Source organism: Leopardus geoffroyi, chromosome B4 (genome assembly GCF_018350155.1).
Source record: "Leopardus geoffroyi isolate Oge1 chromosome B4, O.geoffroyi_Oge1_pat1.0, whole genome shotgun sequence".
NCBI lineage: Eukaryota > Metazoa > Chordata > Mammalia > Carnivora > Felidae > Leopardus > Leopardus geoffroyi.
In genome coordinates, this window is record NC_059341.1 from 125,643,269 (window position 1) to 125,670,694 (window position 27,426).

The 27,426-nt window shown below is 50.1% G+C and overlaps 1 protein-coding gene across 4 annotated transcripts in view; it reads right to left on the reverse strand.

The window, feature by feature from the left end:
- APPL2 (adaptor protein, phosphotyrosine interacting with PH domain and leucine zipper 2) overlaps positions 1 to 27,426 on the reverse strand; it is a 54,773-nt gene that overhangs the window by 11,843 nt on the left and 15,504 nt on the right. For all 4 annotated transcript variants that reach the window (XM_045466611.1, XM_045466612.1, XM_045466610.1 and 1 more), the window contains 12 exons: positions 24,624 to 24,683; positions 24,005 to 24,076; positions 19,661 to 19,748; positions 16,163 to 16,204; positions 15,740 to 15,798; positions 14,457 to 14,603; positions 9,963 to 10,045; positions 6,197 to 6,355; positions 4,660 to 4,848; positions 3,338 to 3,380; positions 3,199 to 3,255; positions 3,014 to 3,102 (listed from right to left, as the gene is read on the reverse strand). In XM_045466611.1, the coding sequence (XP_045322567.1) occupies positions 3,014 to 3,102; positions 3,199 to 3,255; positions 3,338 to 3,380; positions 4,660 to 4,848; positions 6,197 to 6,355; positions 9,963 to 10,045; positions 14,457 to 14,603; positions 15,740 to 15,798; positions 16,163 to 16,204; positions 19,661 to 19,748; positions 24,005 to 24,076; positions 24,624 to 24,683 (1,088 nt within the window). The remainder of the gene's footprint in view (positions 1 to 3,013; positions 3,103 to 3,198; positions 3,256 to 3,337; positions 3,381 to 4,659; positions 4,849 to 6,196; positions 6,356 to 9,962; positions 10,046 to 14,456; positions 14,604 to 15,739; positions 15,799 to 16,162; positions 16,205 to 19,660; positions 19,749 to 24,004; positions 24,077 to 24,623; positions 24,684 to 27,426) is intronic.

The window sequence follows — 27,426 nt, forward strand, 5'->3', positions numbered from 1 at the left end:
TGTCCTACGTCACACACCCCACGTCAAAGCATCTAACATAGTTGAGCTCTCCCCTCCTTAAAACTCTTCTTTCTCGGTTCCTGCTGATTCCACTTTCCCTGGTGTTTCCTGGTGGCTTTTACAGGTTCCTTCCCTTCTACTCCAGATGTTGGCGTTCTTCAGGATTCGGTCCTAGGCTCCTCTCTTATCCTTCTACGCTCGCTCCCAAGATGATCTCTCTCGCCCTGCTGAGCCCGTGCCGATGAGTTCCTGATTCATGTGCTCGGCCCTGGGATTTCCTCTGTGCTGCAGACTCGTATCAGGAACGTGACCACCGGCTCGTGCCGCGGGCCCCTCAATCATCTGTCCAGAAGTGAGCGAACCCCCGATACCCACTCCTTTTCGTCTCAATACGCCACCACCTGTCCGGGTGCTCGAGCCAGACTGCGGTCGCCCTCTTGGTCTGTCCCTTTCCCTCCACTCGTATCTCCTTCTAGCACAAGTCCTTCAGATTTTGCCTCCTAAATAAGCCCCCCATGACATCTACTTTCGCCTCCTCTGCCACAACCCTGGTTTGAGATGCCACAGCCTCCTGACTGTGCTCAGTCACGGGCTTGCCCAGCTCAGTTCCGTGTCCTGCACAGCAGCCAGAGCTGCCCCCGGACGACGTCAAGTGAGTCACCTCTCCTCTCTGCCACGCACACATCTACCTCCCTGAACCCTTGGACGGCTCCCCCCGTTCCTGACCATGCCTGCCTGCCTTCCTTCGGGAGCTGTTCCTGGCCCCGCCCTCCCCAGTGGTCCTGCTCCCCCAGTGAGACTGGCCTCCCTCCAGTTCTCCCGACACACCAAGTGCTCTGCCCGCCAGCCTCCTCAGCTGCTCCGGGAACGCAGGCCACCTGGCTCTTTGCGAGAGTGGCCACTCCTCATCCTTCACTTCTCAGTCTGAATACCGTCTCCACGGCCAGGCCTCTTCAGGACAGCACCTTTGTCTTTAACACCAGCGCGGCTTTTCCCCATTTTAACTAAGTATTTATTTACCCTCCGCCTGGCTTTACCGACAAGACTCCGCTTTACGCCCCAGCCCAGTGCCTGGGCACAGAGCAGACACCCCACAAACCGACTCTTGACTAGCTGGATAAACGAGTGCGCATTAGAGATACGCTACCTGGGGAGGAGGGGAAGGCCACGTGTGAGGCCTGCTTGGGACTGAACGGCAGCTTGTTCCCAAGAACACAGTTTCCCTGCTCCTTCCCCCTCTGTCAGCAAAAACATTTCTTCATTCTGAATGAGCTGACCCTAAAGAGAGATCCGCCCTCTCCCACCTCCCCCCACAGCTCTGGGCCATCTGGCGGCCACATCTGTCACCCTTCCAGGCTCAGTTCAGCCGACTGGCTAGAGGATTCTGCCGCGTGACTGACTTATTCCCCAACAGAGAGAAAAATCAGCTCTTGAATTAATTAAATCTGAGCCACAGACTCTTTTTCAGAAAACCAACCACCTCTTTAGTAACACTAATTAAACAACACACTGGCACCCTAGCAAGACAGCGTTTTCAGGAACAGAAAGGGACCCGGGAGGTCATCTAGTTTCACCTCTTCCCGTGTCAAAGTCGAGGAGACAGGCACAGAGAGCTGACCTGCTCCAGGCCACCCAGCTGCGTTCAAGGCGGAGCCATCAGAGAGTCCCCAAACTCCAAAGCCAGCACCCTGCAGTGCGCCTTCTCTGTCCCCAAGGCCGTACAGGGAGGAACAGTGCCATCGCCCACGACGACGAGGCCCAAGGACAAGCGCTCAGACTGCCGTCCTCAGAGCCGCCCTTAGCAACACGCTCCCCGCACAAACTGTGGGATCCAACACCTGAGTGTGACCCGCTGCCTCATGCCCACTTTCGTCACCTTTGCTCACGTGCACGGTTTCAGCTACTGCTGCTGTAGCAGACACCCCGTCCGGTGACCCCACCCTGCCCTCCGCCCGCCACGCCTCAGCCCTGTGTGTCCTACACCCGCAGTGCCGCAGGCCACTCTTTCTACACGGGGGTCACCCCTTTCTCAGAGCTCCCAGTTCCGCTCCACGGCCCAGCACTGGTAAGCAGGGCACCCAAGTCTTTCGCGATCGAACTTCCGACTCTCCCAGCCTGATCGCGGCTCCTTCCCACGTGCCCCGTGCTGCGCGGACACTGGCTCCCCCTTCACAGAGCCCACACCCTAGGAAGTTCGCTCTTAGCTTTCCAATCACTTCTCTCCAGAGACATGCGATAATATCTGCAGATCATTTACGTAATGGGGTTCCTTCTACCGTGCCTCTGAAAAATGGTCACCAAACACAGTCCTAATTGTCATTTACCTCGGATGTTGTGCTTTCATTAGCAGCCCTCTATGATTACAACCTTCTTACTGTTTAACCAAATGGAGCGTCCCATTAAGAAAGAAGGTGGGATTCTGGGAATAAACCCCAAAGCCATATTCAAAACAAGAATGAAGGCAGAGGCAGGAAAATATTCACCGTAAACGATAATAGCAAACTCAGGAAAGGGAGACTACCTAAACATTCAACGGCATATAAATCAAGGAAGAGAATGTGTAGTTATCATAAGGAACAATTACGAGAAGTGTAAAAATATGAAAAATACACGTGAAAAAGCAAGATTAACGCACACGTGAAAGTATCAGTACGCATGCGGGTAAGGCCTGGGCAGTAACACAGACCCCTGTTCTGGACTTTAAAAAAGTTCTCGTTTTGGTTCCAGAACTTTGCTGATGTGGACAGGAAATGTGCGACTCCCTGGGCAGCAGCCCCTCTGTGCAATTCCTACGTGCCGGGACTGCAGCCGGCCAAGTGCTCCAGCAGGAAGACGCGCTGGACTCACGCAGCCAGTGGCTCCTGGCTCTGCCCCTCCCCTCCCCCGACAGTCCTTACTGCTTCTGTAGAACAGACCCGACACCATCCCTCCGTGCCGGGTGAGGACAGAGGACTCCTGCCGATTCCCAACACCTCAATGCAGAAAAGCCACTTTTCCACGGTCCTTTAGTTACCTGGGGCACGAGCTTTCTGTTTTTTTCCCAAAACTCGTAATGGGGGTCACTGCTTGGAGAGCCGTCTGATTCAACTTGATGGCGACTGCCTACAAGTGCACAGGAGGACACGCTCAGTCCGGCAGGGGCGCTGACCCTTCGGACCGAGCGAGGGGCGGGGACGCAGGTAAGGCCGTGTGAGTTACCTCTGGGTTGTCAGTCAGGTAGATCTGTCTGGAGATGTTGTTTATGGCGCAGATCCACTGTGGAGAGAGGGCGTTAGAAACCTGCTGGATCCCAGTCACCGGCTAGACCAGGACCAAAATGAAAGAACAAAAGCTTTACCTCTTCGTTTTCCTTTCTGCTTTCTGCCTGGAGGATTATTCCCCTGAAATAAAGTGCATTCAAGTCAGTGCTCCCCAGATCGCGGTGACTGAAGCTTACTCCACATTCACTGAAGTCAGCTGGGTCCCAAAGAGAAGGACCACAAAAGGCAGCATGACCGGAAAGAAAAAATGGGGCTCTGGCTTGCTGCTCATCCACTGTGTGATCCTGGACGGACACTTCCTTCCCCGGGGCCTGTGCTTTCTCATTGATAAAGTGAGCGGCTGGGCTCAGGTCTACTAGCTCAAGTCTGTGGGTCCACAAGCACAGACTTCTTGTTGGCCCCTTAGGTGATCAGGGCCAACCCCTCCTCCCAGCCACGCCCAGAGAAGCCAGACACTCCGCTTTCCCACTGAGGGGAATAGGACAAAAATAATACTGCCCTGCCTTTGGTGAGGGCTTAACCCTTCCCAGGGACCCCATAGCTATGGGAGGTGGGAGCATGGACCTCAGCCCTACTTTACATGTGAGAAAACCAAGGAGTTAACTGCCCGGCACCACCACTGGGATCCCAGGCCTCTCCTGCCGCCCAGGAGGAAGGGTGAGGTCTGAAGTTGCTCTGAGAACCTGGGAGGGGAGCCGGTCAGCACTGTACCAGCTTGCCAGAACACGCTACTGTCCAGACAGAATCTCAGCTCAGAACCCCACCCCGGAAGCAAATGCGAGCAGAGCCGGCTCCCACGGAAGGACGGCCGGCCCCACTCCTGGGGGCTCAGTTTGAAGCTCCTGCTCCAGAGGGGACCCCATTGCAGTGGGATCTGTGAATGACTCCAAGTGACCTCTTCTGGGCCCCTGAGGCACACGGGGGTCTGTGGGGACAGCACGTTCCCACAGGGAGTGCCGTGGCTGAGCACACCGCCCAGTTTGTCTCCAGTTTCAGCCGGAACAGCAGGCTCCCCAGGCAGGTCTGCCCGCCCTCCGCCCCAGCACAGTACACAGAGCTGGTCTGGGAACAGGCAGGGGTGGCCACGGCCTTCTCTACAGATCTTTGCTGACAAACGACTCTCCTATGGCTGCCTCCCACACAGAGACACAGAGGCCGGGTCTCCTCCAGGGCCGCGGACAAAGCCGCACTGGGACTCCTCACACGAGGCAGACTGGATCCCACAGGGGTGCTGTGTGCTTGCTTAAAGAGAGCATAAAACAACCTCCCCAAAGACCAACGAGCCCCGGAGGGGGTCTCTCCCATGGAGGGCTGGCATGGAGGGACGCGCCAGGAGGCCCCGGGCAGGGGTGGGGTCACTACCCTTGCTCTCCTCCCAAATAAGACCCGCGTGGCGTACGATTTTCCATTGGGAGTGGTGATCTGGAAGCAGTATCGTCGGTCTTCACAATCCACTGCCATCACCGAGCAGTTGTCCAGGTCCTGGATCAGGCCCCCGGCAACAGCTCCCCGGGGTTGACACATGAGGTTCCCGCCTTGCGTGAAGAAGTAAAGCCGCTCCCAGGTGGTGGTGACCAACCCTGTTTTACTGCAAGAATCGTGACTTTAGAGAGCCCGTCAGTGCTCGGAAGCCCACGCAGAACCTCAAGGTCTTGCTGCCTCTTTACCAGTGTTGGTGGCATTTTAGAAAAAATGCTTCTCCACATTAAAGCAAAACTGCAAATGCAGAGCAGCAGAAGAGGCAAACTGTAGCTGGAGTGACCTGGAAGTCACGGGCTCTGCCCACTCGGGGGATGCCTACCCAGGGCTCGCTCCGGCACGTGCCCACCCTACAGCAGCCAGATGCCGGCTTCTCCCCGAGACGGTCCACTAAGACACAGACCGAACTATCTCAATCCAGTGAGAGTCACCAGGGTCACCCTAGCTCACAGCACCCAGAATTCCGGGGACATTAACTAGGTTGAGTTTTGCTCCAACTGGATGCTACTCTGGTTTTGTGGGCTGCTTGCAAGAGGAATATCCAGTAACTGGCAAGTAACACCAGAATCTTGTAGGATTTTCCATCCGTATAAAGGAGATACTTAACTTGGGATCTCAACAAGCAGGAGAGCCGTGAGGAGCTCCACGTTGGTAAGAAAACAGCCGGCAATTCCTCTCTGTAGCCCTTCTATCTGCGAGGTATCAGGTGCACTTACCTGATTCAATGTTTCTCGAGTTGCAACTATGTGCAAGGCACTAGGTTTCCTGCCTCCATGATTGCAATTATTTCGCAAAACTGGAACTAGCTAACGTGTGAGTGCCTGTTCCCTGCTAGGAACGACCTCATTCAATCCTTGGAACGACTTCATTTAGTGGGACTCATTGCCAGCTGTTTCACGGGTGACACGACTGAGACCCGGCCACGGGGTCTGACTGAACCAAAGCCAGAGTGTTCACCACACCGGACAGCCTCCGTCTGCTCTTGGACACAAGGAAGCCCGATCATCCTCTCTAACTCAAATGGCCCCAAGTGACGTGGTGTGATTCAGCCTACATGGACCCGGATGACCCGGAAGGCCTACAGGCCCCGACGCCAGTCTCAGCTGTGGGCCCCGAGCACACTGCTCTCACACGTCAGCGGCCTGGGCTAAGGGCGGGGTGGGATAGGAGCTCTCAACGGTCCAGGCTGATGACGGTTAAGAGCAGGCTATCTGCACATGGCCATGGTCACCAGGGACGGGGTGACCCGCCCCTCAGAGTCCACAAACAGGCCTCTTACAAGGCTGTTTCAAGCCCCTCTCTCGGCTCTTTGGGCCCTGAGCCTCAGAGGCTTCCTGCGTGGCAGGTGGGAGGGGCACCGTGCAGGAGTCCTTCCCCACCCTCCCCTGCCCCAGCCCTCCCTTCCCCTCTGAGGGAAAACCGACTTTAGAAAAAGAGGCCAGCAACGGCATTCTCACTTTCTAAGATTCAGGTAACCAGCCTTCTGGATGAGGTTCCTGTTGATCTGTGGTGCAGCCACATCAAAGTCTGGGGCGTAAACAGACTCCTCGACAGAAAGCAGTTCTTGCTGCGACACCCGCATCTGTTCCGCTTCGGCTTCCAGTTCCACCTGAATGCTTAAGACAGAAGGCGTCAGGTCAGCGGCTCCTCATGGCCAACCGAGTGCTGCCGAGCCACAGATGGCGGAGCTGATCCCGCGGCTTCCTGCCCCACGAAGGGAGCTCAGACCCCAGACGCTGGAGATCGAGGGGACTCAAGTCCACGTTGCTAAAAATGTTTACATGACTGCTGTTTGAAAACAGAACAGGTTGGCCACTGGCCAGCGCCCCAACCCAGCGAAACAATCTCTCTGCTGACAAAGTGGTATCCGGGCTCAGACCTGTGGATGCAGATTTTAGGAGAAAAGCTTTAATGAGCCCATTCTCAGGGCTTCAGGTGCAGACCACCTGCGAAAGTGCTGGAAAGGAAGGAAACAGCAGTCATTCCTGCCCCTCCGCTCCCCCTAGTTCTGGAAGCGGCCATTGGAGGATGGAAAACAACCCGGAGGTAGGACGAGGGCACATGGACAAAGACAAAGGCAACGCTTTTCCTCTTCTAGAAGCCATACAGCTGCCCGAGACTGCGGGGCCGGGCCCAGGGCTGCCCGTGCTACACGGCACAGGGGAAGAGGGCCGAGGTCTGAGCTCTGGCTTGTGTGCACTTGTGTGCCGAGCTGTGGAAAACCTGGAAGCTTTAGCTTCGAAGAGGCAGCTGCCCTTACTTCCCACAAAGCGATGCCTCCACAGCTCCTCACCCAGCGCTGACAATCTCGGATATAAAGTGCCAAACACAAGCTGCCCAACACGGCCCAGCCCATCCACGCGAGAAAGCAAACCACAGACGCGTTGTTCCACTTTTCCACTGTGCTAAAGAAGGACTGAATTACAAATGTTAAAATCAGAAGGAACTTTGGGGGCCAGCTGGGCCACTGTTTCCCAAAGTGAGTTCCTTAGGAGTTTCTCTCAAAGGGTTAAGTTTGGGCTTGGAACACACTCTCCTCTTGGAGACTCACAGTGCATGTTGCCTACGTCTTAATGCAGCTCAACACAGGCAGGCAGGCAGGCAGGCGATCTAAGTTAATTTTGGCTCTTCTGACATTTGAATAGAATGGACTCCACCACTGGCAGCCTGAAGACGGGCGAGCTGGAGAACAAGCCTCATTGGCTTACCTGCTTATCACTGCCAAGACGGGGCGAGTGAAATGGAGAAGAAAGTTAAGCAGCTCAGGAAGTGGGAGGAGAGAGCCAAAATATACAAAACCACTTAGGTTCTTAAGCTTTTAGGAGTGGCAAGGCTCCTTGAGGACTCAGTGGAAGGTAAGGATCGCCTCCCCCAGAAAAATACTCCTGTGTACCAGCAGGACACCTGGCACACAGCTTCAGGAGCGGTCACTAACTGCCCCTGCCTCCACTCTCGGACCCACACAGACTCCACTTCAGTCACCGCGCGAAGGGCTCCCACCACTCCAGGACAGGGTAGAAAAGTACCTTCCAATAGGCTTTCTTCCAAGACTAAAGAACGAAAAGTTTATTTAATTGACCATCTACCTACATATTGATTGATCGATCAGTAGGAACCAAGAAAAAAAGCAGAAGTGTATCCCTGCAGGGTTAGGAACTAAAAAGAAAAACGCCTGGGGTGCCCGGGTGTCTCAGTCAGTTAAGCATCTGACTCTTGATTTTGGCTCAGGTCATGATCTCACAGTTCACGAGTTCGAGCCCCAAGTCAGGCTCTGTGCTGCTGACTGTGCAGAGCCTGCTTGGGATTCTCGCTCTCTCTCTGGCCCTCCCCCACTCTTGTGTGCATTCTCTCTCAATAAATGAATAAACTTTAAAAAAAGAAAAGAAAAGCTCCTGGCCCTCTGGGTGATTCGAAAAGCCACCACGTCTGGTTTAGGCTGGGTTCAGATTCTCCGCACAGCTCACACAGCAGAGCTCGGGCACTCACCTCCCAGGGAGAGGAGGGCAGCATCTGGAGCCAGCACACTGTCCTTGGCCCCTCTGGGCCAGCAGTGCAGCGGTCACCTCATGGCCTGAGAGGCGTGGCCGTGTTTATCTACTCGCCAATGGAAAAGCCAAGTGGTAGGAAAATTAGAACCTGGATCTGAGTGCTTCAGCCGTTCGAACCAGGAGGTTCAAGCGCTTCCAGCTTCGGCTGGGAATGCTGTCTGCGGCTGCTGCCCTTGTAATGAACTAGGCCTCATCAGGCAGCAGAGGGATGAGCCACAGCCCCGAAGGCCGTGGAGCCGGGGCTTTGATGCTGGTCACATGGAAATGCCCGAGCGGCTGAGGTGCACTCTGGACGGCCTGTGACAGCTCACACAGATGCTGATGACGGAGGACACAGAGGCTCTGAGGTTTGCAGAGAAGTACGTCACCGCGTCTCAAGCGCAAACGTCCCACTATCCATCAATAAAAAAATCTAGTGCGTGAACAAACTTTGAAGCCCAGACGGTTCTCTCAGGACCAGAAAGCCAGGGAATTCCGGGAGCTAACGGAGGCTAAGAGAGAGGCAGTTGGGAGAGGGCAGGGGTAGGGGTGGAGGGAGGGATGAAGTGACAGCAGGCACCTTCCTTTCCCCTCTCCTAACGCTCCCAGCGGCTCACAGTCAAATTAAGCAGGAAACGGAAATGGGATTTCAAAGTGCCTTCTAGCCTCATCACGAATGCGGCCCATACCGCCAGCGGCTGGGGACGAGCAGCCGGTGACTTCCAGGCAGGCGCAGACGACTTCAAACCGCAACCCTCCCGCATGCCGCACGGAGCTCAGCTCTGGCTTTTCGACTTCATTCTCTACTGTCAGCACTTGAGGTACACTTCTGCCTGAACGGGGTCCACTGCTTGGCCCCCCTCGAACGGGGGCGGTCCACTGCTTGGTGTTGAAAAGCAACACCCTCAAGAAAATGAGCGCCGTTGCTCCACTTTTCCAAACAAGATAAATTCTGCACTCCTACTTCCATTCTGTGTACCTGCTGATCAACTACTCTCTCTCTGTGCCATCCTCCAGAAATCACGTCTGCAGTGTTCATGAGACAAGGCTCCCCGGGGCTCACGGACACCGGCAGCGGGAGGTGAAGGGACTCGGAGCAGCCACGGCATCAACTAAACGTGGGCAAGACGGTCTGAAGAGAGAATGCCGTCTTCTTAAAATATAAACATTCATGAGGCCGAAATGCAATTTGTTAAATTGATTCAAAAGAGGCTTAAAGCCTTATTTATTGATCACGAACGGACGGGACGGTTAGTTTCCAGAAGAGCTGCAGCACTGCTGGCCACATACCTCTCGGCTCCAAAGGGGAAGCAAAGCGTGCTTCCAAGACCACAGCGAGTCTACACCGGACTGACGGCTTTAACATGCGAAGGCTGGGCCAACAGACAAGAGGCCCTCAGCACGCGCACCGGGACCTAACGGGAAAAGTCTCCTCGCAGACACTTCATCTTTTATTCATATACACAGTCTGTTCACGGGTGGGCACGCCTCTGGGCTCCCCATGGTGGGAACTGCAAAACGCATTACTTTTCAACCACAACCCAAACACCGGCGGCTAAGAAGGGGGCCCGCTGCCCAGGGATCCCAGCGTGGTGGGGCTCCATGGGACCCCCCCCGGGAGAGGGGACCCCCCGGAGGGATGGGTTCAGCAGGAGAAGCAAAGGCCCACAAGACCCAAAGTGGAGTGCAGCCTTACCTTTGAACCATGTCTGCTATGGAGGATAAAAAGCTGTCCATGCTTTGGGAAAACATCTCTGCTCCCTTCTTGAAAAAGTTAATCTGAAAGACAGAAGTGTGACACCGTGAAAGTCCTCTAGGAAAGGAGACGGATGAGCTCACTCGGTGTGGGACTGGCAGCACCGGGGGCGGCGATGCTGCCCCCCTCCACACCCCCGCGTGCCCGTGGTGCCTCATGCGCCTCCGCTGAGCTCAGCGGGCCAGCAGGGTTCCTCCCGAAGCCCCAAGTGCGCTGCAGAATGGGGGCGGTGGGACCCGGCTCTCTCGCCGAGAGACTGTCAACATCGGGGACAATGTAAGTCGCTGCTTGGCACAGACCACACGTGGGTGCGTCAGCAGTTGCTACTGACAAGTAGTCTTGATGTTCTCGCCATTGGCTGCTTTCCTCTGTGAATTCTAGACAGAGAGTTTCTTGGGGGCAAGAGGTAGGTCTCCACCTCTGCATCTCCAGGACCTACACTGGTGTGTGACAAATGATGTGCACAGCGCCAGCAAGAGGCCGACGAGCACTTGACGCGGCACAGCAGAAGGTTCTCCGGGAAGAGAAGCGCACCTCAGGGCCACCAGCTGACCCCGTTCACCGAGCCAAGCTCAGAACGCAAGCTGACAGATAATCGGGCTGAGACACCGAGAAGGCCCTTCCAGCCTCGGGGCGCCTGGATGGCTCAGTCGGTTACGCGTCCGACTTCAGCTCAGGTCATGATCTCGAGGTTTGTGAGTTCAAGCCTCACATCGGGCTCTGTGCTGCCAGCTCGGAGCCTGGAGCCTGCTTCAGATTCTGTGTCTTCCTCTCTCTCTGCCCCTCCCCTGTTCACACTCTGTCTCTCAAAAATAAATAAACGTTAAAAAATAAAATAAAATAAATTTAAAAAAGGCCCTTTCAGCCTTGAGGTCAACCCAAAAGATGCAGCCGAGCTCTGGCCCCGAACAGGCGCTTGACACAAGCAGGGTCCCTTCCTGCTCCCCACGTGCTGGATGGACGCTCTCTCAGCCCAGGGGAGAGTGGCCCCAGGAGACCTCAGTCTCCTTTGAAAATAAAACTACAAGTGCTGACTTTCGGGGAACCAAAAGAAGGAATGCCTACTTCCCGTGAGTCCCAGGTATTCACTGCCCAGAAAGTCCGGGTTGCCTGTCAAACCTTGAAGAGCAGGGGTAGGGGGAAGACGGGACTGTCCAGTGCACTACTGACATGTGTAACCATCTTGCCCCAGAGCTACAGTTTCCACTTCTTTCTATGGCCAGGGCTTTAAAAAACTCTCAATACTGGGTATGAACTCCATTTTACATGCCCGGTCAGAGAGAGGTAACAGTTGCAAAGCCAAGTCACGAAAAAAAAGACATGCAGTTTGCATGAGGGTATTTTCTCACACTTTGTCCCAGCTCATGTGTCTGATCTGGAAGCTGCCTCTGCCCTGGAAGGTGGGCAGAGAACTTGACCTCACATCCCAGTGAGGCTGGCAGGCACCGTCAGGACAGTTCTGACGTGTTTACACCCTGGGGAGGTATGCGACCCCAACTCCTTAGTTTTCATGGTACAAAAACAGAGGATGATCGCCATTATCCTAACGCAAGGTGATAATGCAGGAAGCTGCTCTGGCCCCATGATCTTTTAATCATACAGAGATCAACACGGTAAACGCCATTCTGGATCTCGGAAACATCAGTCTGTTAAATGAGCTTTCCGCATTTCTAAGGACACAGCAGCACAGTGGCTTTCCTCTCCTTCCCCTCTCTGAACTCTTGGAATTAATTCCATGTCTTAGCTCCCCTGCTACTCTGTAAGCTCCTAGGGCAGGGACTCATGCAGCCCCTAAAACGATCTGATTAAATGAATGAATGAAAAGGAAGGAGAAGGTACTGGCGTCTACGGTCACCTTTCCTAGCACCTACCCTGTAAATACTAGAGTTCATTTGGTGTTCTCAAAAACTTGGATGCAGCTTACAAAACCTCAGTTTGTTTCCAGGCATGACGACTAATCATGATTTCAGTGCAAACCTATTGAACAAGGGCCAGGGAAGACAGAAGTAAAGCCAAACCACTTGCACTGACAGGGGTGGTGCTGAGAAGCTGGATTCAGCCCAACGTCATCCAAAGACCTGGTGTGCCTGTGTGAACGACAGGAAGTACAGCGGCCACATGACCGGCAGCTAACGGAGGGAGATGCTGCGCAGACATACATGGCTTTAAAGGGGCCGATGAGGCAGAAGGAATGCCTTGGAATTGCCCAAAAGATTCACGGGGTTAGACGACAACTGGTCTATGCGAGACAGCCAAGTCTGCAGCAAGACTTGAGGTGTGCAAGGGGAGGGGCTGTCTGGTCTTCTGTCCCGAAATCTGGATACTTTCCATGTGAAAAACGAAACCGTGCCATCCTCAATCCTCAAAACTGCTGCTGTGGCCACCCAGTGACGTGTGCTCTGCTCCACAGCCAGGCCCCCTCGGCCCTGCAGCAGCATTCGCTTAGCGTGGGCCGGGAGAAGCGGCGTGGTCCTCAAGGTGACACACGGGAACCCAGCCGGGAACAAGTCCACCCTTCAGGCCTTGCGAGGCCCCTCCCCTAACCGACCAGGCCCTGTAAACACTAACTGATCAGGCCCGCAGCCATTCAGCTTTCTGAGGCTCTCGGGCCAGGACCCTGTCTGACCCTGGGCCTCTAAGTCCACAGGCAAGGACCGTCAATCCAGGAAGGACAGACGTGACAGGAGGCGTTAATTAGAGCAAAGGCAGTACCGATGTTCCCTCACAAAGCCGGGACGTCCTCTAGGGCAGAGGTGTAAAACTTGAAGGAGAGAGGAGGGCACAGGAGAAAGGACGAGAACACATCGTGAGGAAGCTGGACGGCTACAGAAGGTCTGCTGAGGGCTGGAGCCCACAGCCCACGAATGGACAGGGCTGGTTTTTGGTTCAACCCAGCTTCACTCAGATGTCACAGAAAGGTTAGAGTGCTCTATTTAAGCACCACCTCTGAAGGCAGAAGCTGATTTTAGTTACCTCGCCATTCAACAACGTAACAACCACATTAAAAAGACAGATACTTGAGGGGCGCCTGGGTGGCTCAGTCGGTTGAGCGTCTGACTTGGGCTCAGGTCACGGTCTCACTTTCATGGGTTTGAGCGTCGGACTCTGTGCTGAGAGCTCAGAGCCCGGAGCCTGCTTCAGATTCTGTGTCTCCCTCTCTCTCTCTGCCCCTCCCCTGCTCGCGCTCTGTCCCTGTCTCTTAAAAAAATAAAACGTTAAAAAAAATTTTTTTAATAAAAGACAGATAATTGAGCCTGAATGCTTAAAGATCCTCTCTTGTTCCCCTCTCTCCTGAATACTACTGATGCTGTGTTTTTAAAAACAGATCCATTTTTTAAATGTATTAAAAAACAAAAGATGCTCACGTGTGTGGAATTTGAAATCTTTTTTTTTTTTTTACATTTATTTATTTTTGAGAGACAGAGACAGAGCACAAGTCGGGGAGGGGCAGAGAGAGGAGGAGACAGAATCCGAAGCAGGCTCCAGGCTCTGAGCTGACAGCACAGAGCCTGATGCGGGGCTCAAACTCACAAACCGCGACATCATGACCTGAGGCGAAGTCGGACGCTTAACCGACTGAGCCACCCAGGCGCCCCAACACACGTGTGGAGTTATAAAAAGTTGCCGACTTTTTTTCTTCCCGACATTCTGCTTCCCGACATCCCCTTCCATTCCTAGACTGTCAGTGGAAAGAAGATTCGCGGGTGTGTTTCCCACATGCCGGAGGGAGGTGCTGGAGCCCACGTAAGTGGGGCCGAAGCAGAGCAGGGAGGGAGGGGGAGCGGTGCCCCTGGCCTCACACACATACCCACTCCCATCCCCACCAGGCTAGAACCCTGCCCCTCCCGCCACCTTAGACTCCCGGCACACAAAGGTTCAGTGGACCACTAACTGGGCAGGGAGAAGTCAATATACCCTCAACAGAGACCTCAGCAAGCAGTGGCGACATTTCACCACGACCCAGATGCCAAGGGTGCCGGCAATAACCTCAGCAACGAGAACGGCCCAAGCAGGCATGACCCCCCCCACCACACACAGCAGCAGAGGGATGTGCGGGGTCTCGAGCCGGAGGCCCACCTCCACCGACCTGAGCAGTCAGCTGCTTCTCAGAACAGCAGACCGTGCCTGGCTTTCACTTGGCTCAGAGACAAAGGGCCATGTCAGCCTCCTCCCCCCCCCCCCCCCCCCCCCCCCCCCGCCACGGGAGGCCTGGGATCAAGGCCATCACTTCCCCGGGCGTACAGCCTAACGAGTCCTGCTAACGATGAGCCAGCCCACCTGGAAGCTCTCCATGTGCTGAACCTACAGGAGGCTCCGGGGAGGTGGTGCATTCGTGTTTCTTTGGCTTCTCCTAAACACTACCTCAGCAGGAACGCCAAGCTGCCCTCCCCAGCCGGCTCAGGTCTTAGCCCTCAGGGGAAGGGAACGGCCTACCTGTCCGTGGGCGAAGCCTATCATGGGCTCCATCATGGCCACGCGCTTTCTGTACTGCAGCGCGTTGAGGGCACAGTAGTACTGAAGGGAAGAAAGGTGCTGCTTCCGGCGTGCAGCCGCCACCTCCTTCACAACATCGGTCTTCACCTGAGGAGAGGTGGGAGGAAAATGTCGGCTCGTCTAACTGAGATGGCAATTCTAGAAGAGCACGAAGCTTCGAAAATGTCCCTTTATTCACAAAACCCATTTCTGTGACAAATACAATAAAACCCAGATAAGGTTCCACCTTATGCTTTTTTTAATTTAATTTTTTTTTGAGGGGGCGGGGAGAGAGAGAGAATCCCAAGCAGGCTCTGCACTCAGCACGGAGCCCCACGAGGGGCTCGATCTCACAACCTAAAATCATGACCTGAGCCGAAATCAAGAATTGAATGCTTAGCTGACTGAGCCACCCAGGCTCACCCCTGCCTCACGTTCTAAAACTCTAAATTAAAAATACCAAAGTCCTAGCATCTTTGTGCTTGCGAGGCTGCACTGGGGTGAAGCCAATTCCTGTCTGCTGGCAGGACTACAAAGTGCTGTGATCCTTTGGGAAAACAATATGGCAGCATGCACTGAAAGCCACCAACATTTTAGTTCACTCATAAGATTGTATTCCAAGGAAATAATTTAGCTCAAGGAAATTATGTAATGGAAGTAAAAAGTCACATGTGTTAAAAGAAGTTCCATATCATCTATAATACCAAAAAACTTGAGCTAAAGAATCAGAGTGGGGGCACCTGGGTGGTTCAGTTGGTTAAGCGTCTGACTTCAGCTCAGGTCATGATCTCACAGTTTGTGAGTTCAAGCCCCACATCAGCTCACTGCTGTCAGCACAGAGCCTACTTTGGTTCCTCTATCCCGCTCTCTCCCTGCCCTTCCCTCGCCTCACACTCTCTTTCTCAAAAATAAACATTAAAAAAAAAAAAAAAAAAAGAATCAGAATCAACACCCAGGGCAAGAAATTGAAGTGACCTGAATACATATGAAGAACCATATGTGGAAATCACTGAAATTTTACAAAGGTTCCAAGCTGGTGTTTAATAAACCAGTTTGAAAAGCTAGAACAGGGAGGCAGAAGTCTACTTATAAGATTCAGAATAAATAATTTAAAAATTTATGTATATGAAAGAAGAGAAAGGATTCATCAAGATGCTCTCACTGCCACAAATTCACACCAGGAAACTAGAAAAGGAGCTTAAGCAAATGATGTGAAAAACAAAATGTAAGGTAGGTACTCTTACCTTTTCATTCTCCTTTTTTTTTGGAAGTCTGCTATATTTTGCCATCGAGAGGTCATGCTCTAAAAATAAAGGCATTTAAAAAAATTTTTTTAATGTTTATTTATTATTGAGAGACAGGGAGAGACAGAGCATGAGCACGGGAGGGGCAGTCAGACAGGGAGACACAGAATCCGAAGCAGGCTCCAGGCTCCGAGCTGTCAGCACAGAGCCCGACGCGGGCCTTGAATTTACAGACCACGAGATCGTGACCTGAGCTGAAGTCGGACGCCTCAACCGACCGAGCCACCCAGGCGCCCCAAAATAAAGGCAGTTTAGCACGCAGATAAGTTGAAAGGCAAGAGCATTTGGTCAGCACCTCCGCCCACACGCATGCCACACCCACACTAAACCCACGCACCAAGAACAGAGAGGATGCCTACCTACCATTACTGGCGAGTCCAAAAAGATCCTTTAAAGTGCTTACTTCTGAATGAGAAAAACAAAACCAAACAAAACATCTTAGAGCAAAGAAAAATAAAACGCACCTACCCAGAGCTCTGCGCTTCCCCAAGAAAATAGAAGTACGTGCGCGGTAGGAGGCAGGCTCTGTGGGCACCTCCTCAGGGCCTCCGCCCTCACGAGGCACCGCCCTGTGGGCTCAGAATCCCGGTCTGACTGGAGCTGGTGGCTTCGGTTGCCTCCCATACCTGGTGACCCTGACTGCTCCTAGGGCCACTCGTCTTAGACAGCATCCAGGGATCTGTGAAGCAGGGGCCACTGTGGGGACGTGGGCTGGAATGTGTGGTGGCCAGGTACTATTCATGAGACCTGGAGTATATGCCTAAGCTCATATTCTCCAGCCCCTAAAAAGAGCGTTTTAATACAGCTTTCCTCAGAATATCCTGACAGTACCCAGAACCTAGAAATGTCCTGTTGCTGCCATTGTAACGTCTGGCAAGGCCACCATTAATAAAGGAATACGAGGTACTTGTTTTAACGAAAAACTCTGGAGCAATCTAGTATATGGTACCTGTGACAAGCCAACAGACATCACTATTACCCCACGTGGGTGCCACAGCCATCATCACGCACAGACAGGCCTAACAAAGTCCAAGACCAAAAACACGAAGAGATAGATGAGGGTGATGCTGTCCAAGGTTACAAACTTAAAAACACAGAGACAGGGGCGCCTGGGTGGCGCAGTCGGTTAAGCGTCCGACTTCAGCCAGGTCACGATCTCGCGGTCCGTGAGTTCGAGCCCCGCGTCGGGCTCTGGGCTGATGGCTCAGAGCCTGGAGCCTGTTTCCGATTCTGTGTCTCCCTCTATCTCTGCCCCTCCCCCGTTCATGCTCTGTCTCTCTCTGTCCCAAAAATAAATAAACGTTGAAAAAAACACAGAGACATCTACAAGAAAGCAATACTTTGTACAACTCTAGAACAATCCAGTTTTGCTTCATCAACGGAAATCGTTTTCACATCACATCTTTTATGCCGCTTTTCAGTTTGCCTCAAAATTCCCTCACAGCTTTTAAATCTCTCTTCACGTTATTCTTACCCTTTCTGGAATCAGAATGCTTTCTGCCTTTGTTGGGTTTCATCTCCCTTTCTCTCTGTCTCCCCTTTTACTTCCTACTGGAGCTGTGTTGGGGTTTTCCCTTACGGGGTTAAATAACTTCGTTAAGATCTTTAGTGTTTTCTTCATCCAGATTGATGCGTAAATGAAAAAAGGCATTAAAACCTAAGATAAAAATGGGGCGCCTGGGTGACTCAGTCAGTTAGGCGGCCCACTTCGGCTCAGGTCATGATCTTGGGGTTCAGGAGTTCGAGCCCCGCGTTGGGCTCTGTGCTGACAGCTTAGAGGAGGGGGCCTGCTTTGGATTCTGTGTCTCCCTCTCCCTCTACCACTCCCCTGCTCACGCTCTGACTCTGACGTTCAATAATAAATAAACATTAACAAAAACAAAAACAAAAACCTAAGATAAAAACCACTAAGCAGAGAAGAGGCCGAATTCTAATCTGGTTCTCAGGCTGACTCAAGTATGACCCAGGCCAAACACTTCAAACTCACGTGTTGGTGTTGTCAGAAAAGGTTACTTTGATACTTTGATACTTAGATACTCTAAGATACTCTCTAAAACAGATACCTCTGTTTTCATAGCTTCTCAGTTTACTACCACTAGATAGTTTTATTGTCTTAAAAAACAAAAGAAAACAAACGCCATCCCAGGCAAATACTACTAATCCACACCTGAGCCATTCAGGATTAAGGAAGGCCCGGTCATTGCTGCTGCTGGGCACCCCCAGCTGGGGGCTCACTTCCCAGGCACAAAGCTGAAAGACACAAATCTGACAACACAGGTCTCCAGGGTGATTATTTTCTATCTAAAGGACTTGGAGTTTGGTTCTTAAATGGTATCTCCACACATTTCTACTGATTGTATTTAGAGGAAATCTTTATGAAACAAGGCACTAAGGCTTTCAGTTCGTATTGGATGATCAGCATGCAACCACATTTAGATTTGGAATTTCATGCAATTATAGATGAGCAACACCAAAAACACTAAAAGTCTTTCTCAAGCAAGGTTTCTCTTGACACAAGGTAACTGACATGCCATTTACTGTTCTTCTGTCAAGTCTCAGTGCTGTCAAGCTGCCCTGGGGCAAAGTTGATGCCAGTCCTCTCCTTGTCCCCTATAGCCTCATATGACATGATCACAGGGAATCTCCAAGTGAGGGGCGAAAAGAACATCGTCTCTAAGATACACTGCATCTTTTCTGCCTAAACAGATTTTACACTTTAAGGTGCTATATTTTTAAAGAGGAAGTACGATACTGAACAGATCTCTTAGTACTCAGGTTTAGACTTTTTTGGCCACTGACTTTTGTACTAGTGTTCTAGAAAATATAATTCTTTAATCTCGAAGCAATGACTATTTCCAAGGATATAAAGAGCAAAAAGACTACAAAGTTTGGATTCCTTTTTGTAACATCCAACTACATTTTTTCAAGATTATTTTTTTATATCCATATTTTGACTAATTTGATTTCCAAGAGATATGAAATTATTCTAAGGTTTTTAGTTGAAGAACCAAAACTAGTCAAAAAGGGCAACCAGGCTCTCTGAACCAGTCTCAGATACACCCACCCACTAAAATGTGAGCTCCAGGAGAACAGGGAGCTGGTCTGCCTTGTTCACAGAGTCCAGCACAGGTAAAGCATGGGCCCTGCCCTCCTTCCCTGAGCCACCCTCTTTCCATTCCAAAGCACTCATGGCTCCCCAGGAACAGCATGCCTTTACAAATGCTCCCAACCAGTAATATTAGCCTTGCCATCTCTGTCTCTTTGGTAATCTCTCAAAACCCAGCACAGAGATCACCTTCTCCAGGAAGCCCTCTCTGGTACCCAAAAATCAAAAGGGTAATCACACCTTTCTGTGTATATTTATTCCTTGTACCTCTCTGTCCTGCTGCCCTACTCACATGATGTTATGATTGTTTCCAAGTCTGTTTTCTCATTAGCCTGTAACCTCCTTTAGGGGAGCTAAGAACATAGTGGGAATTCAATAAAAGTTAGCTAAACTGAAGTGCTGAATAAAAGGAGGGCATTTCTCAATGATGCACGTATTTAAAGAAATTAGTACAGTCAGAAGTATCATGAAATGAACTGATATTTTGATTTTTTTTTTTTTTTTTTTAACGTTTATTTATTTTTGGGACAGAGAGAGACAGAGCATGAACGGGGGAGGGGCAGAGAGAGAGGGAGACACAGAATCGGAAACAGGCTCCAGGCTCTGAGCCATCAGCCCAGAGCCCGACGCGGGGCTCGAACTCACGGACCGCGAGATCGTGACCTGGCTGAAGTCGGACGCTTAACCGACTGCGCCACCCAGGCGCCCCTAAACTGATATTTTGAAGGTAACTGGCACTGAACTCAGAAACATACCTGTGAGATCCTTTTCTCGAAACTGTATAATAGGTAGAACCATTGTGTCTGCCAACTGTTTAGCCAGCTCTGTATGAAGAACATTAAGCTGAAAAAAAAAAAAAAAAAAAAGAAATCTTGCTGAAAAAAAAATTATACCACTATTATGGCAGCTATCTGATTTCCGCACAGGATCACATTGAACACTTCCATGTGGCTAGAATTCAGGCACACTTCCTTAGCAAATAAACACCCTTCATTTAAGCCGCAAATGATCCAGGTCTAGAGGTACTAAAACTAAATGCAAGGTTGTAACTGACCTGGCATCAGTTAGGTTTGCTAAAGGAGTTTCTGAGCTGAGCCCACGTTGTGGTCTGTTTACTGTGCCGACCCTGGTTCTATGTTCCCAGTCGGAGCCACACCAGCTGGAGGAGAACGCTTTCGTGTACTTGCAGCAAACATAGGTCACCACAAGCGCTCAGCTCTGGTCACACTTTACCAGGCCACCGTGAGCTCTCTCCCTCTCAGACGGGGCCAAGGTCATGCCTGAAAGACCAGCCTGCTGGGAGCCTACTAACCCTAAAACCACAGCAGCTACAGGCCTGGAAATTGTTCTGGAGAAAGAAGGCTCCCCACTGAAACCTCAGATCCCAGGCCTCTGTTCTTCAGAAAAGGATCTTTCAAGAACAAGATAACTGTTCAAATGTGATCTTCCTCACCAGATAATTTTAACGGCCCCTGATTCTTTCTTTCCTTCCGGCTTGTCAGGGCCTTTCTAAATCCTGTCATAAATGGCGTAGGAGAAATAAAGTCATCCACCTCAGCACTACCACTTTTGAATACTTCCTGTGTGCCAGAGTTACATGCTTTGTATCATTTGGTTCTCAGCCACTCTGGGAGCTCGCTTTTATTATAATCACTTAACAGGCAAATTCTCCAAAACCAGACAGCAAAGCGGTGGCATAGCTGGGATTTTCATCCTGGGCTATTGGAATCTGAGCTCCAGACTTTTCCTACTACACCGTGTTGGATACAGAGCCTGTCTTACGTGCTCGCAAAGTTGCCGAAACTTCAAATGTTTGGTAGTCTAGACATTAGCAATAAATGTAGACGTTACTGAGGATGCTCTGGGATTCCTGCCGGGTGAACAAAGAGAAACCACCCAGCAATCTTTTTTGCCGTACACATTTGGCAAAGTTTCTTTCAGCGGTGATGGCAGTTACATACAAAGCCCCCGTGTGCCCAGAGCTCTCCCTCCAACAGATCCGGACCTTTAGGATTGTGCCTCCAGAGGCTGCTTTGAGAAGCTTACAGACAATCGCTTGCCAGGCAGGGGAGCTATGGGCCAAACAGTTAATGTTGTAGCTTTCAGTTAAGCCAAAGCTGGCAGCTTTGTTCTGCTGAGAACACATGAAGACACCATGCCAATAAATGCCACCGGGACGGAATGCGTTAACTATTTCTCTCGAATACCTTCAGTAAAAAATGTACTGTTTTTTTTACTAACAGTTAAGTGAATGAAAGTCACCAAATGTACCTACTATGTGTCTGGCTATGTGCTCAATGCTCTGATAGACATTATCTAATTTAACCTTTACAAAAGCCCAATTAAATGGGCTTTCTCGCCTGCTGCTGCCATTTACAGATGAAGAAACCAAAACTCAGGGAGATTAAGTGGCTTTCCAATGATCATGCACTTCAGGAATGACAAACTTCCTAGCTACTCATTTTCTTCCTCGTTTCTTCTTAAGGATCAAGGGGATTGTCATCAACTTTTGGCCGTGGGGCTTTTGAAAGGTATGGGACGATGGCTTCTAAATACGGCGCCTTCACTCAGGAGAGTGGCAAGAGACCACCTCTTAGAGGCACTCCAGTATCATCATCCCAAAAATAAGGATAACACCATCTTCCTTGCATGGCTACTGTGAGGACAAAACAGTAACCGGAATAGAAAACACTCAGAGTAGAGAGTTTGGCTGACACATACTCGTTAATGTAATCTAGAATGATGATGACTTCCTGTCTTAGGTGCACTCCATGGAAGTGACCTAGAAACCCTGCCTGTGGGGAAATCAGTAAGGACAAAATCTCTGCATGCCTACAACATGGAATGTCTGATTCCAAGGCATTCTATTAAAAATGTAAGCCACATGATTCTCTACTTTTAGTTGGGTTTTTAATTTCTGAGTCAAATGACTTGTCTTGAAAACTTTCAACCTGGTATAGGCCCAGACAAACAAAACCACCTGAAAAGCTACTTAAAAGCTTCCCACCTGAGCTAACAGCTTTCACACATGTAGGTCTCTACACCACGAGGTTTGTTTGAAAGCCCCTTACACTGCCAAGCTTGGGCAGGGCCGGGGGGACGACGACATGATACTACCTATAAAATCACATTTCCAGCCTTCCAGCCTTTGGGAATGATTCACTCCCTACCAAAAGAATCATCATCCCTGCCCGTGAAAATCTGGTTGTAAGTAAATATCCTAAACTGGAAATCTTGGTTCTGGGGTTTTGACGATTAACCACATTTCCTTAGCAACTGCCTTCTGCTCGGGAAAACACATGACTTCAGTGGGTGGAGTCTGCTCCTTCTCCTCCTGGGTTATTTATTCATAGTTCATTAGGAAACATTCATCTCCTCACCTTCCAAAAAAACTACTTTTTGCTCCCCTCTTAATTACTTTTTCCATTTATTCTCCTCTTCTGGAAAAGATACCCATCCATTTTAACATACACTTTGAAGACAGTCAAGGTCATGGGAGAGAGGACGAAGCTTACAAAGAACCGGATGTCATGTTCTCTATTGTATCGCCAGTGCCCAGAACAGCATCTACTAAACAGTGGTGCTCAGTACATGTTTGCTGAACAAATAACACCTTGTTGGTCTGATTTGTTGAATGAACAAAAATGCAATCAGTACAATGTCATGTTAGTTTCTCATTTTTTTTCATGTTTATGTATTTTGAGAAAGAGAAACAGAGCACTGAGCAGGGAAGGGGCAGAGAGAGAGGGAGACACAGAATCCAAAGCAGGCTCCAGGTCTGAGCTGTCAACACAGAGCCTGATTTGAGACTGGAGCTCATGAACCGTGAGACCATGACCTGAGCCAAAGTCAGACGCTCAACTGAGCCACCCAGGCGCCCCTCATTTTATTTTTAAAGTTTATTTACTTTGAGTGAGAGAGAGAGAAAACACACATGAGGGGTGGGGAAGGGCCACAGAGAGAGAAAGAGGATCCCAAGCAGGCTCTTTGCTGTCAGTGTGGAGCCTGACATGGGGCTCGATCTCAGAAACCGTGAGATCATGACCTGAGCTGAAGTCGAACGCTTAACTGACAGAGCCACCACAGTGCCCTAGTTTCTCATTTTATAAACTGAAGACAGTATCTACTTTATATCAGTTAAATGGCATCTGCATTTTTTATCATGATTTTCTACTATATAAGTATTGCAAACTCCTTGCAAGATGAAATACCAATTTCATACCAGCCCAGTTTTGCAGAAGGTTCTGCCCAGCACCAGTAGCATTTGAGCTGGAATGTTTATTACGATGAGCGTTTATGTACTTTTCTCATAACAATACCTGTTTTCCACAAATATTCATGTATCATACAATATATGTATTATACAATACAGCTATAAGAGCAGTTATGTGAAACCCTTTGTAGTGGGGTGAATTGTGCCCACTCTCCTCCTCCCCCTAAAAACGTCCATCCAGAACATGAATATTTGGAAACAAGGTCTTCGCAGATGTAACGAAGGATCTCCCAGTGAGATCATCCTGGGTTATCCTGGTTGGCCCTAACTCCAATGACAAATGTCCTTATAAGAAGAGAAGACACAGATGGAAGGGGTGAAGTGCAGTGTGGGGAGAAGGCCATGGAAGTCAGAGGGAGAGACTGGACAGATGCAACCATCTGCCAAGGGACACGCAGGGTCACCAGAAGCCGGAAGAAGTCAAGAAGGATTCCCCCTGGGGTCTCTGGAGGGAGCACGGCCCTGCCAACAACTTGATTTCATACTTCTGGCCTCCAGAACTGTGAAAGAATAAATTTCTACTGTTTTAAGCCACCGACTTGTAATTTATTACTAGCATCCGAGAAACTAATACACTCTCCTTAGGAAACTGAATTCTTAGAAATCTTTCATTTGGTCCATCATTCACGTATACCAAAGCCCTTCCCCTCACACCAGAAACAAACTAATCACATACAACCAGTCTTACGAAATGGGCCTAGGAAGAGCAACAAGTTGAGTTACCTTCTCAGATATTTAAGCAAGTATCTAAAAATGGAAAGTGGGCCAAAACAAACATGAAAGAAAATTCAAGAAAGAATACAATTTTGCCATGTTGTGATCTTACCTCATCTACCACTTTGGAAAAATAGTGGAGTGTAGAAATTACTTCTTCGTCGCCTTTGCCAAGAGCAAAATTCTAAGACCAGAGAATAAAAGATCCAGGTGTTAACGCTCGGGGCAACGCCCGCGTCACCCACGTTGCGCCGCCCCCCACGCCAGCTCCCACTCTCCTCCCAAGTGCACGTCAAAGTGTCCACGCGCAGAAGAGCGGTGCACTCGCCTTGTCCTACCTCTGCGATGCACTTAATCGCCCCTCCCTGACCGCTTTGTTGGTCACCACCCTTCTCCTGTCTAGATGTAACGGCATCTTTGAGTTTATTTCCTGGTATTGGGTTATTTCCTAGAATTTGATTCATTTGCAGCCCCTCAGACTATAAACTCTCAAGGCGTGGGTTACTTCTGTGCTAATTAGAAAATATCATACTTTGGGATGATCACCAGTTAGAATTTATCAGTGGAAAGGAAAAGGCAAGACAAAAAATAAATAAATAAGACTGGACTATGGACAAAAAGAAAGAAGGAAATCAAGGTCTCTCTAGGACGCCTTTGAAGAACTCCTTAAAAGAACCCCACTTATGACAGTCCTGAGCGCCACATCACACGCCACATAAACACCAAGTTACCTGTTTTTCATATGCCAGCAGCTGCTTAGAAAGCTGTTGAGTGGCCAGGCACATCTCATTCTGCAGGGAGAAGAGAAAAGCAGGTAAGATTTGTCCAATACATGTATTTCAGTGATGACCAGAAAAAGAGGTCACCTCAGAGAATCCCTTAAAGAATGTATGTTTGTATCTGTAAAATAATAGCGTGTTCAGAAATTATTTGGAAAACAAGACCAAAGCAAATTAAAAGGTTAAAACAGCCTGCATTCCCCCTGCCCGCCAACCATTTGCAAGTTACTGCTCCTTCTGGTCAGTCAGTATAAAAACAATTATATTGTGCCCAATATCCAACAAAGGCGCGGTCTTCTCACTGAGGAAGCACACATCAAAAAATTGTTACAAGCATGATGAGAACTACAAAGGAAATCACGGACATGTTAGGAGGCTCTAACAAGAGGACCCAGATGGTCTCCGAGGAAGAGAGGTTCTAAGCAGACACTGAAGACAGACTAGGAGCTAGCGATGGGAATCAGCTTTCCAGAAGGGACCGGGATGGGGAGAAGATGCACAGTCTGAAGAGCTAGGGAGCAGAGTAGCTGGAACAAGGGGTGCAGGAGTGGGAGCAAGACAAGACTGGGGTGCAGGCAGCGTGAGGGCACGCAGGCCTACGGTCCAGAGCTAGCCTCGACTCTATGTGCAATGGGAATTTCAACAGCACCGTGACATGATCAGATCCAGCAAACAAGACTCCTAGGTCAGTAGTGCCGGATGGTAACATGGAAGCACAGCTGTGACATCCCAGGAGGCCTGTTTTGTGTCATTTTTCACTGGCCCCTACTGTTCATCTTCCTGTTCTCCGATTTATCGCTGTAACCTCTGGCAACAGGGCAGTTTTCCACCACTAGCCTCCCACCATCGATGCAGTCAGCCCAGAAAGCGTGTCTTATGTTTCTAAAACTCAGTGAAAGCTTGTCTTCAGATTCGGGACTCACTCCTAACAGAGGGGCAGAGCCACAGGGTCTGACCTGGAGAGAATGAGGGGAGGGCACTGGCCAGCCTCGGCCTTAGCCTTCACTTACTTTCTAATTCCCCTGGGCTTACTATTCCTTTAGAGGCAAGGCCTGAACTCTGTAGGAGCTTGTTTTCTTTACCGTGGTTCTCCTTTGCAAGCCCCATCAGAGCCCTAATCCTACTTTTTTCAGCCCTCTTTGCTGACAACTAGCCAACCTGTTCCTTGACTCCCTTCATCGGCCTCAAGGAACAGTTATTAACAGACCCTGAAACATGGCTCTCTTCTCTTCTTCCCCAGAATAAGATCAAACAAATATAATAAAAGTTCTCAGCTTTGGCAGTCTACCAGCATGCCATCCCTTTCAAAACTATCCAGAGCTGGTGGCCAAGAGCAAGGCAAGTGATCGCCTGCACGAGCACCAAGCCCTGCACTTAGGGAGGGGCACGCAACAGCTCCCAGCACAAGGCAGGCTCCCAATGAAAGCGTGATGAATGAATGAATGAACAATCAAGGTTAGAAGACTCCTCTAAGTCGCCAGCTTAAAGCAATACTTGGAATCAGGGAGTCGGGAAAATACTTCCTAACCCTACAAGGAAACATCATAAATGGGGAGGGGGTAATAAAATACAGACTGGACAGGCATGAAACAATCAGCCATGAAACACTGCCTGTTGAGCATCTTCAGCAGTGCTGTTTGGAAGGTCAGTGTGCACAGGAACGCGGGTCTTGGCCCACTCTGTGGGCTGAGAGCCTCTTAGATCAGAAAATCCCTTGCTCCTCCTCTTGGAGTTAGTAGCTGAGGTTTTAAGGTCGATTGCTCAAGCTACTTTGGCATCTGCCTAGGGATAGCATCATGCGCACTGGGATTTGCAGATTCACAGAATCATCCTAACAACAGCAACTAACACTGACAGCATTTAATCCGTGACAGATGCCACGCTAAGTGGATTCCACGCATTACCTCATTTAATTCTGACAACCCTATAAGGTAGGTTATGATTATTAACTCAAATTTACAGATGAAGAAACTGAGGAACGGAAAGGTTAAGACACTTGCCCAGGGTCACACAGCTAGTTAGCAGCAGGGCTGGGATGTGAACCCAGGTCTGTCCCATTCTAAAATCAACACTCTTAAACACCACTCTCTAAGATCCCAAGTACTGCTAAGAGCTGAGGCCTATGCTTTAGCCTAGAGTTGACAAACTTCCTATAAAGGGCCAGACAGACATGATTTTTGGCTTGTGAGATATGGTCTCTGCTGTGACTACTCAACTCTGCTGTTGTAATCCTAACAGCCATAAACAAGGCATAAATGAATGAGTGTGGCTTCCCTCAATTAAGCAGTTATTTACAGGGGTGCCTGGGTGGCTCAGTGGGTTAAGCCTCCAACTTCGGCTCAGGTCATGATCCCACAGTTCATGAATTCAAGCCCCACGTCAGGCTCTGTGCTGACAGCTCAGAGCCTGGAGCCTGCTTCAGATTCTGTGCCTCCCTCTCTCTCTGCCCCTTCCCCACTCACACTCTGTTTCTCTCTCTAAAAAAAGACACATTAGTGCTCGCTTCGGCAGCACATATACTAAAAAGACACATTAAAAAAAAAGTTAAACAGTTATTTACAGAAATAGGAGGCCAGCCCAAGGGTGTAAATTGCTGATGCTGCTTTAGATGGTAAATGTCTCCAAAGACCCACCCTTCAGAAGACTCTCCATTAAGCTACAGTATTTCCAATTCAAGAAACATCTTCTACTCCTTCAAGTCATTCTTTTCTTTATTTTAACTAAGTCTAAAATATTACTCCCCCATACCTGTATC